Source organism: Salmo salar, chromosome ssa09, assembly GCF_905237065.1.
Source record: "Salmo salar chromosome ssa09, Ssal_v3.1, whole genome shotgun sequence".
NCBI classification, from domain to species: domain Eukaryota; kingdom Metazoa; phylum Chordata; class Actinopteri; order Salmoniformes; family Salmonidae; genus Salmo; species Salmo salar.
Genome location: NC_059450.1, coordinates 79343329 through 79354113, shown reverse-complemented (window position 1 = coordinate 79354113; position 10785 = coordinate 79343329). Strand labels below are relative to the sequence as shown.

General features: G+C 40.6%; 1 protein-coding gene across 2 annotated transcripts; it reads right to left on the bottom strand.

Moving 5' to 3' along the window:
* Positions 1-534: 534 nt before the first annotated feature.
* LOC106611990 (iduronate 2-sulfatase) lies at positions 535-9452 on the bottom strand. Of its 2 annotated transcripts, none has more exons than XM_014212742.2 (9): positions 9413-9452; positions 5121-5257; positions 4812-4989; positions 4213-4301; positions 3716-3916; positions 3193-3363; positions 2814-2940; positions 2308-2481; positions 535-1566 (listed from the first exon to the last, which is right to left on the bottom strand). In XM_014212742.2, the coding sequence occupies exons 1-9, from the start codon at positions 9435-9437 to the stop codon at positions 1046-1048; spliced, it is 1623 nt and encodes a 540-aa protein (XP_014068217.2). In that variant the 5' UTR covers positions 9438-9452; the 3' UTR covers positions 535-1045. The 2 variants fall into 2 exon arrangements, with proteins under 2 accessions (XP_014068217.2, XP_014068216.1); XM_014212741.2 differs by lacking the exon at positions 9413-9452 and adding an exon at positions 5588-5850.
* Between the last annotated feature and the right edge of the window lie 1333 nt (positions 9453-10785).

Below are 10785 nucleotides of genomic sequence, written 5' to 3'. Positions count from 1 at the left end.
AAGTCAAATTAACCTATTTTAGTGTATGCGCTACCTTACCTTCAGTAGAGCAACGCTTACGAAATAAGTAGTGAAGAATACACATTTGTAAATAGCACTAGTTGAGTGGTAAGAATAATTACTTTTGGACAATGTTTGAGGAGTTGCACATCCTCTCCAGATAACACTGTCTGGGAGCTGAAAGGCACTGCCTCATTCACAGGGGAAGAAACCTAAATGTGGAACATTTTCTTGCAGAACTTGGAAACAGGAGTTGAAAGAGAATTAAAATCACAGATAAAGTTTGAGCACAAATGCAAGTCCCCTTTGGCGCGAGCAATTAAAATAAGCTTCAATCAGCCCATGGATCCATCTCCAACTGGCCTGACCTCACTTTCAGACTGCAAAAAAATAAGACTGGAATTTTCCAGCCCAGCTGGCAATGAAGCCTGTCTGCTGGCACTGAACACATTGGTGCTCTAAGGATCCACCCCAGTATTTTCCTTCTACTGTACATTGAAGAGAATATATCCCCCCAAAAAAGAGAAATGCTTATTTGGATTGGATACATTTTAGAAATTCATACTTGTACAACATTTCAAAAGAGTATCTGTGTGCAAAATATGAACATGGATAGTCTTACAGTACAGCATGTTCACCAAGACCTCCATGTTGGCCCTAATGATCTTTCCCTATATAAAAACATTTCACCATCACAGTTTGTTACAGTACATTAGGAAATCAGACCTTATGCTTGAAAAATAAGTCTAGTGATCTCAAACCTAGCCTACTGATAACCAGTGAACTAATGGAGTTGTGCGATTTAGAGGTGGAGTCAAATTCCTGCCATTGAAATTTACCATCAACATTCAGAAATCTGAAATGCTAAGACAATGATTACACCTAAAAACCCTGTATTGTAGGTTAACCATATGCTAACACTTAACTACCTAAAGTGCCAATAGAAGCTGAAACAATCTAGTTATAGGCATTTAAATGGAAACATCCCTTATGAACACAGCAAAAATGAAGCCCTTCCCTCCTAAATAGTTCATTACACAAAGCATCATGCCATCCCTTTAGATTTAGTCCCTGCAGTGAGGTAAAGGAGGTGTTGTTTGAGGGTCTGTGCCCAGGGTTGCTGCTGGCCCAGCTTGCAGAGCAGCAGGCTGTGCTCAGAGCTGTTGTACAGGTTGTGGTCCTGGCCTGGGTCTTCCTCCAGGAGGTACAGCTCCCCACCGTGCACGTCTGACAGGTTAACCTGGAAGCTAGCTGGGTCGAAGCCCGCCCACACAGTGAAGCGATAGTCCCAGGAGCGCAGAGAATAACCCATTATTCGGATGTCCTTCAGGTCGGGCAGGTCTGAGTTCTCCTGGGGGGTGTCGGCGGGCCGGGGGTACTGGCTGAAGGCAATGGCCTCAGACTTCTTGCTGTTGTCATTGAAGGTGTAGGCCAGGTCGTGTCCCTCGGTGCAGAGCTCCACGTGGAAGGAGTTGTCGGGACAGGGGAGTGGGGGCTTCAGCCCAGCCAGGACAGACACAGTGGGAAAGATATCTAGCAGCTCGTTCACGTTGCTCACTGTTCCTCCTGTGGAGAAGAGTTAGTGTGAGTCACAGCCCCACAAGCGATAGTCTACTACATTATATGGGGAATAACAATGAACATATGCTGCCTGTCTAAATGCAGGCTAAGGCTGATATTTTTCACCAATTGCCATTTTGACCAATGAGATCAGCTCTGAAAAAGATATGTGATTGATCAAAAGCCCAATTAGAGGGAAAAATATCAGTATTGTGTAAACGCAGCCATAGTGGAGCACAAACTTCTGGCAATAATCTGTCCTGGGAGAATGACTGGCAGAAACAGAAGAATAGAGTGTCTCAAAGGTTGCATTTACACAACCAGCCCAATTCTGATATCGTTTTCACTAATAGGTCTTTTCACATCAGCTCTTTTTCCAGAGTTGATCTGATAAGTCAAAAGACCAATTCCTGAAAAAAAATTACAGAATTGAGATACCTGTCTAAATGCAGCCCATTTACTCAATTGCATACTCCTCAGAACCCATTGGATGAGAAAGCCAGAGGTCCCTCCCCTCTGCCAATGGGTTTTGAGAAGACTAGGAGAAGACACGAGGAGCATGCAATTCAATCTTCCTAATGGCTTCCTCTCCTTCACTACCACTGATGGGAAGAAAAAAAACTGGATCGGTTTCCACCATACTGCCTTCGTCATCATCACGTCTTGCCAGATCAGTGATATAAAGTGCACGAGGAATGAAAACGAGTTATTGACTATAGGAGGAGTGTATAGACTATAGGAGTGTACCTTGTGTGAAGCGATGCGGTGTTGGGCCAAACACATCCATGTAGGGGAAGGTCTCGTCCTCTGGCCAAGGACGGACTGCAGTCATACCTGCTACGTAGAACATTAGTGGAACGCGAGTGGCCACGTCAAAGTTACTATATTTGGCCCATTCTCCATGCTCCCCAAGTGACCAGCCTGTAAGAGAAATGACTCCTATTACAAATACATACCTAAACACCAACGTATTTAAACAAGACTAACATTTAGTTATCGCTATACAACATGCATAAACAGTTCATAGTCAACATAAGGTTTGAAGGGATCCAAGCTTGAGGCTGGTGAAGTCTGTCAACTCAGAGTGTAAAGGCAGAATTTGTGTTGTCACAGCCCCATCTAGTGGACAAAGAACTAAACAAGCAATTTAACTGTTGACACACTTAACTGCTAGACAGCAGTTTGATGTAGGCAGCAGATTTCACATCTCTACAGTACATAATGTATTGAAACAGAAGGAAGAGTTGACTTACCATGGTCAGATGTAAAGACCACAACAGTGTCTTCAGCCAGGCCCAGATAATCCAGAGTATTCAACAACCGACCCACTTGGGAGTCCATGTACGACACAGACGCATAATAGTGCTGTTGAATCTGGAGCTGAATCCAACAGTTATGATACATCAGTAATACATAACAGTATGCAACCTGCTGTAGTATAACATGCTGCTTCTACCTGTAAATTGTGAAAACGTTTAAATAGTTAAACATTTATCTGCATCATATCACCTCATGTAACAGATTGGAAGTAAAGAAATCCACCAGTGGTGCTTCAACCATCTATAGCCACATTAAAAACCATATAGAAAAGATACCTTGCTCCTACAAATCATGAAACTATACCTAACCAACCTGGAAATCCTTTGGGATTGGCCCATATGGGAAGCTGATGTTTAGAGCTTGGACATCTTCCCGTTTCCTGATGTCAGTCCAGGGATTGTAGGCCACGCTGGGGAGGCCTTTAGGAACATCAGGGTCTGGAGCCAGGCGCATCTTCTCCAGGGGATAGAGTGTCAAGAACTCCTAATACACAGAGTTAGGCAATTTAAAAAACGAAATTACAGTTTACGAGTGCAAAGGCAGTTTCATCAGTATGTTACAAATTATATCTACATTTATTGAGAGATTCGTATTTATTGCTCATCTATGTCACGGTTTCACCCAGCGTATTCCAAACTCGGTCATCGGGACTCCAAGGAGTGAACGTTTAGTTTTTGCCTTACCACTACACAGCTGATCAAAACTTGATATTTGAGTCAGCGGTGTAGAGCAAAAAACAAAACGTGCACCCCTTGGGACCTGAGGACCAAGTACGGGGAACCCTGGTTTAACCGCTCCTGGTGTTATGATGAAGTCAGCCAGGCAGCTGCAGTACCTGTGGGATTCTGAAGGGAATGTGAGGTTTGTGGAATCCAACAGCCAGAAAGAAATTCTTGCCAGAATCCCTTGTGGACTTGAGCAGCCTGATGGCCTCCTCTGTGCTCTCCATGTCTGGCAGTGTCCCAAGAGGGGTTTCAGACACATTAACTGAGCACAGCAAGTTGGCATGCAGTTTGCCATCACTGCCCTTGCAAACCTAAACAAAGCAGTACATTTCATTCATGCTAAACATTAAACCTTTCGGGGAATTTGTTAAAATGCATGAGAAACATCATATATTAGGCAGTTAAACTAGACATAATACACAGAGGGCTCAAATCAGACAACATGCATAAGCATCCATAGCCATTTAGCTTAAAGTGTCTGTATACCGAATGGAATCCATTCACTAAAGTAAATAGACTATTCAGTATATCGACATCATTTAAGCCATATATGGCTAAAGCATCTGTAGACTAGGGAGTTATGGCAGCAGTCAAGACAAACACTGACCTTCATATTTTCATACTTGAAAGAGGGAGGATGATAAGGAGGTACAGACCAGCTGTACGGGTAATCATCCGAGTGATTAGAGGCTATGCCTTCAGCACAAAACACAGCGATATTAGTATTAAGACCACATGGGAAACTTTGATAAGATTCTTTGATGATTTGAAACTTTGATAGATTCACATCACAAGAGATCCTGCTTATTTTGTGCAATAAGGAGTTTTAAAACATTAAACACTGAGCACACAAGATAATTGTTACAAATTTCTCAATGTAGACTTATAAGAATTCACCAACCACTAACATTAAGTAGGTCTACGACAAACGGCAGGTTGGCATTTATTGGGATGAATCTTGTCCTGGCGGCAGCTCTGCTGGTTGGTCACTAGCCACAAAGTCAGATTTGAAACCTAAACACGCTGCTAACCTTACACCTAACTTTCAATTAGGACCAAAACAAACGTTTGTTTATGCATTTTTTACTATATAGCCAATTTTGACTTTGCGGCTGGCCCATCTAACAGAAACCACTCAACCTTCAGGAATAGATTCATCCCAATAAAATGTCAACCTGCTGACAAAAATGTCTAGGATCCTTTTACCTGGGTGAAAAACCTTTCCAACCGACATGGTGGTGTAGCCCTTTGACTTGAAATACTGAGGGAGAGTGGTGTAGTTCCCCGCATGCACTCTCCAGTAGGACTTAAAGTCATATAACCGGGTTGTGTCAGGTCTACGACTTGTTAGTAAGGAGGTCCGACTTGGTCCACACACTGCTTGCTACAAATTGAATGAGAGATGGACAAAATGGGACATGAATTTATATAGTTACAGTCACTGGTAGAAAATTAATTGTCAACTAAAGTAGGCTTGCGCTACAGCGTTAAATCACTTGTTTGTTGTAGGACTACCTGGGCATATGCGTTGAGAAAGACATTACTTTTAGAGGCAAGTTGATCAATGTTCGGTGACTTTACAATAGGATCCCCGTAGCATCCTAATGTTGGTCTCAAATCGTCAGCCATGATGAAGAGAACATTGCGCCTAACTAAAGAAAAACAAATTAGTCAAGGTTACAATGGCTGCGTTCACACAGGCAGCCCAATTCTGATTCATGCGCCACTAAAATTGGTATTTTGACCAATCAGATCAAGTATTTCGCAAAAGATCAGAATTTGGCAGCCATAATTGCCCCGCCTTAAAAAAAATAAAAAATAAAAATCAGCTACAACGAAGCAAGATTTGAACAAAAGCCATACATTGGGCAACATGACTAAAGTTGTAACAATGTTACTGATCAATAATACGTTCTCACAGACGCCTTTCAAACCTCAACAAGAAGCGATCTACTATAAAAGGTTTTTGAAAAGTGAGTTACCTGTTTTTGCAACAACGTCATGAGAGAATATACACAGAATCAGGACGCCAAACCATTTCTGGACAGACAGAGACATCTTGAGGCAACTGCCTCTCCAAGCTAAGAAAATGGTAAGCTAATGATGCTCGTGTGTGGTCTATAAAGGTATTACATGGACATATATACACACACGCGACAACTAATCACTGTGTCAAAACAATGATCGCATCGTGTCTGCTGAAATACCTTCCTGGTGAAAGGTCCTCCCCTCTGTCTATTTCCATTGGTCGTTGGAAAGTCTACGTCGTGCTCTGAAACCTAGACGCCCCGCCTTTATTTATGCAGTTGACAGGTAATCCTGTCATTTTCAATATGCACAAACTTATTCAATACAAATAAAATCACTGAGTAGCTAACTTTCCATCCAATTGGCGACTGATTTTCATGCGAATATTCTAGAATCCGCATAACAAATTCGGCATTTTTCCACCAGTGGTGTGTTTCCACAAAATGGACTTGTTGCAGATACAAATCAGTGAATGATGACGTAATGCACGCAATGTACTTTTTCGCTTAAATTTTCATGTACCGAATAAAAATCAATGTGTGTCCATCGCATTTTCAAACTCTACCGATAGTTTTGTCACAAAAACACATACAGATGCAGTGCGGGTAGGCTGTCTACATTAAGAGATTATTATGGGTAAGGCGGATAATATTTGTATTTGTCAAACGGCAGTCAAGCATCGATCATCATGTCACCAGAATAAGACCCTTATTGGAAAGTAGCATCAAGCGCATCATCGTGCACTTTCACCACCCTATGAAGTTCATCATAATTGATTTTATCTGTAGTCTAATAAACTGCATGGTTTCCCGGGTCGTAGTGGGAGGACCACACACCATATCATCTCGAGACTCACGAAATTTAACGTCGATATGATGGTTATTGTGTCAGTTTTTGCGCTAAAGGCGTTTTCACCTCCATTTCCCACATAATTAATTTGGACCATGGCTGGGAAGACAATGGGAACGGCTTTGGGCTGATGCAGGTTGATTTGTGTGCATATGTTGTTGATTGTGTGAGAATGAGGAAGCAAACTTTACCAAGGGGATTTCTGTTGAAATCTGGCAGGTTTTAATAGCGTCTTCCTATTCTTCTTTTCGATCGTAGTATAGGCTATTCATTCATATTACATTGCATTTGATAATTGCTCCATGGAGCTAGAAAAATAACATTTCATGATTTTGAATAGCAGTGATGCTACAATCAGTGGCTTGAATTGTATTTTAGGAAAGCATTAAAAAGTGATGTGATTGATTTATAAATATTTTCTTTCCCAAGGATCCAGGCGAAATTCCCAGCATGGCCCAAGGAGCACCAGCTGAAAGGTACTCATTGTCTCACCCACCACTCTACTCTGTAGTTTGATAGAAGCAGTGCTGGAAAAAGTACTCAATTGTCATACTTGAGTAAAAGTAAAGATACCTTAATAGAAAATGACTCAAGTAAAGGTCTAAAAGTATTTGGTTTTAAATATAGGCCTACTTAATTATAAAAAGTAAATGGAATTGCTAAAATGTACTTAAGTATCAAAAGTAAAAGTATAACCCATTTCAAAATCCTTATATTTAGCAAGCCAGACGGCACAATTTTATTTTTATTGACGGATAGCCAGGGGCATACTCCATCACTCAGGCATAATTTACAAACGAAGCATTTGTGTTTAGTGAGTCCGCCAGATCAGAGGCAGTAGGGATCCCAGGGATGTTATCTTGATAAGTGTGTGAATTTGGACAATTTTCCTGTCAAAATGTAAAAGGGTACTTTTGGGTATCAGGGAAAATTTTATTTTCTTTGGGAAGGTAGTGAAGTAAAAGTAGGAAAAATATAAATAATAAAGTACAGATACCCCCAAAAAACGACTTTACACCACTGGATAGAAGTGACGAGTTACATGTTTGTTGTGTGTGCAAATGCATGGAGACCTGGCAAAAATCTATTGTCTGTGTCTTTTCATGTGGGATTTCGGCCTACAATGCCAGGGACAAAAATGTTTGCACCTATGAGATGATGGACATGGGCACCACTCGGGGTGACTATTCCAATGAGTCGTTGCCAGATCTCAATGGTTCAAAAGCCAGGGTTATTGAAGAGTCTGGGGGTTACTATTCCAATGACGTTGTTGCCAGATCCTACTCCCTACCACTTCCTAGTACTTGTCTTCCTACTGTAGGCCTTTACCACCTGTCCTTGAGTCTGCCTATGGTGAAAATATCTCCATCTCTTTCTAGCACTGCTGAGTTTTTAGCTAATTGCAATGACTGATGTGTGGTTGTTTAGTTGGACTTAGTTTACCTGCCTGTTAGTCTCTTTGGATAAAATACTATGTCAAATTGCTAACATCTAAATGTAGAATACATGTATTCTATCCATTTTACGAATAAAATCATAATGGAAATGGTGTGGTCAACTTGTATAATGCATAGATTTGTCAAATTTCTGCCAGAATCCTTTAAGATCCATACAAAAAACTACCACTAGAGGGCATTGCTGGCCATATATTTAACCCATCAATTCTCCTAGTTCCCCAGCACAGATTATACAGTGTTTGATTTGGGCAGGAGCTCACTACCTGTACCATTTATAGAATATTAGCTCAAAAGTAATGATTATCTATGGACATAAAATTATTTGACCAGAAAATCCGTAAATATATATATATTTTTATACAGATGGAATTGAGACATGTCATACAAAAAGCAATAGCTAGGAACGCTAGGGGACCGTACACTTAAATGTTGCATCTTTGACTGATACTGTAGGCCTAAATTGTTAAATTATTGTTTGGGGTAAATTGTTTGGTTAATTTTACAGTTTATATTTATCTAAAGAAAATTCCCAGTGAGTCAACTGGTGCACACAATTTGTCGACTTTCTCGCGGACGGCATGGGCGGTACTCCAGTGCTTCTGCAGGCTAGTTGAAGACACGAGACCTCAATGGGCCAGATATAATCATCACAAATCACCGATGTCTTCTTGACTTTGATGGATGACTGCGTACTCTGAAATATATAACTCAGTTTGTAAGTACCATTTTCTTTCAAGACAATTGTTTGATAGGCGAAGTTTCCATATGGTTCGCTCCAGTTTTCTAGTTTGCTTTGTGTTAGATTCGCAAAAAGCCTATTGAATTCAGTTGACAGTTTCCTCAACTTTACCGAAGCGATGTTATTGAATTATACCTAATTTTAAGAAACTCCTGGGACATAATTCGATGTTATCTTTATTTTGCGACTCATTATCCTCTTAAATGTATTTTAAACTTTTTTTTTTAACATTATCCTATTATTGCAACACAGAAGGATAATGGTGATGAGTGTTTTTGCTGTTTCAATAGGCTGTGGTCAATACAATTTAGTTCAGTTGCTTATTGCCAATAGCTATCTGGTATGATCTGTCCATTAATAACTTTATATTCCTTATTAGAATACAAATAACGCCCCATCATTTTTAAGGGATATAAAATGCTGTTCACTGTTGCCAAGTACCTCAACAGAGTTGAGCGCATAGGCTAGAGTTTTTTTTAACGTTTTTTTTTAATGAACCATTACATGATACTTAAATGTACATTCTTAAACCCTCACCATGTACCTATGTTTGACCTCTGTTGTTGCATGCCTTTGTTTACTGAAATCCATACTTTTGAATAAAACCTTAATCAAACACAACCACCGACTCAGCAAGAAAAATAAATGGTTCCAATCGTTTTTCCACCGTTCATATTTCCCATAGGGGATTTTAGAAACACTTAAAATAAGGTCTGTGTTTCATGTAGGCTTACCCTGGCGTGACGTTTTGATTACCATTAGTTTTTCTGACCATAATGGCATGAAGAAGCCTATTGGCTTTGGCAGCTGGTCCACAAAGTTTTTAATAGGGGTCAGTTCTCAACCACACCCATTCGACCAGTAGGACCAACCAGATTGAGCCATGGCACTAATTCCATGTTTTCAATAGAGGATATCGCTAAGAGCACAACATTTAAAACATATATTTTTTTAAACCACAATTAGTTGATTATCACCATGCAATTAAACCCTTCAGATAAATACCTTCTCGTGTGCCCTTAAGGCCCACATGCTGTGCAGCAAATGATTTGGAATGGAAGGAATGCCTTGTGAAAACAGTAACAACTCTAGGTTAAAGGCAGAGTAGAGGGCCTTTAGCAGTTTCATCTAGCAGTAAAACCCAGCAGGATCCCTTTTCACGTGGAGAGTGGGATAGCAGAGTGGGTCGCTTCAAGGGTCAGCTCTAAAAGGTTTCCAGCACCATGAGAAGATAACCAGGCCAGACAGCGAGGACTGTGTGTTGCCCTGTCTGTCCGTGACACATTCAGCCTCCCACCCAGCATGGCTGGCTCCCTAGCTCAGTTCTACAGTATCATGTGTTTGTTATTTACAGTTCTGCTGCATACATGGCCTTAATTAGAGTTGATTAGAGCCAGAGAGATCGCTGCTCGTAGAAGATGTGTTCCAGATGTGAGCAGGAATTCCGAGCGCTTTGTAAAGAAAAGAAACAGTACTCTGCAGGGGTTAACTAAAGAAACCTGAGTCAGAGCAAACTGTTGAGGGGTTGAAGAGAACAGGGGGAAAAGGACCCCCTGCTCAATCATGGCCAAATATTTCATTCTTCAGAATTCAACTTTATATAAGTAACTATAGTTGAAAACAGTATGTTATTTTACTCTGAATTTCAACTACAGTATCTTGGTAAACCACAAAGTTGAGGACAATCACAATGCTTGATATTTGCACTGACAAATGATCTCCTGAACAAACTCCAATGTCCATCCTGTCCTTCTCACCGTCGTTAGCTGCTTTACTTTCTCAGTTCTGAGTAAAGCAATAGGTTTCTGTGGGGGCAGTTGAAAAATGGTTCAGGAAATGCCACCAAAAAAAATCAAGGAGTAAAACTGACAGACATTGCTCTTAGCTTTAAAAACAGAGGGATATATGTGTTTCTGAAATTAGTCCACATATAGTTTGTATGAATTGAGATTTCCCATGTGTGACAATCTACTCGGTGTCAGGTAGTTTGTCTGGATGTTTCAATACTAAGAGGGTGGCTGCTTGTGATTGCTGTCGGTGTATAGAAGACACCAGATTGTATACATTGAGTTGATAAGCTAAGTCTATTGATTCTAATGATGTATTT

Excerpts from the sequence above, each read along its gene's own strand:
- LOC106611990 (XM_014212741.2), bottom strand. The coding sequence starts at position 5,663 with ATGTCTCTGTCTGTCCAGAAATGGTTTGGCGTCCTGATTCTGTGTATA. Across the intron at positions 4,302-4,811 it reads TGGAAAGGTTTTTCACCCAG|GCATAGCCTCTAATCACTCG; the intron begins GTAAAAGGATCC and ends TTTGTGCTGAAG. Across the intron at positions 2,941-3,192 it reads CAATCCCAAAGGATTTCCAG|CTCCAGATTCAACAGCACTA; the intron begins GTTGGTTAGGTA and ends TGTTGGATTCAG.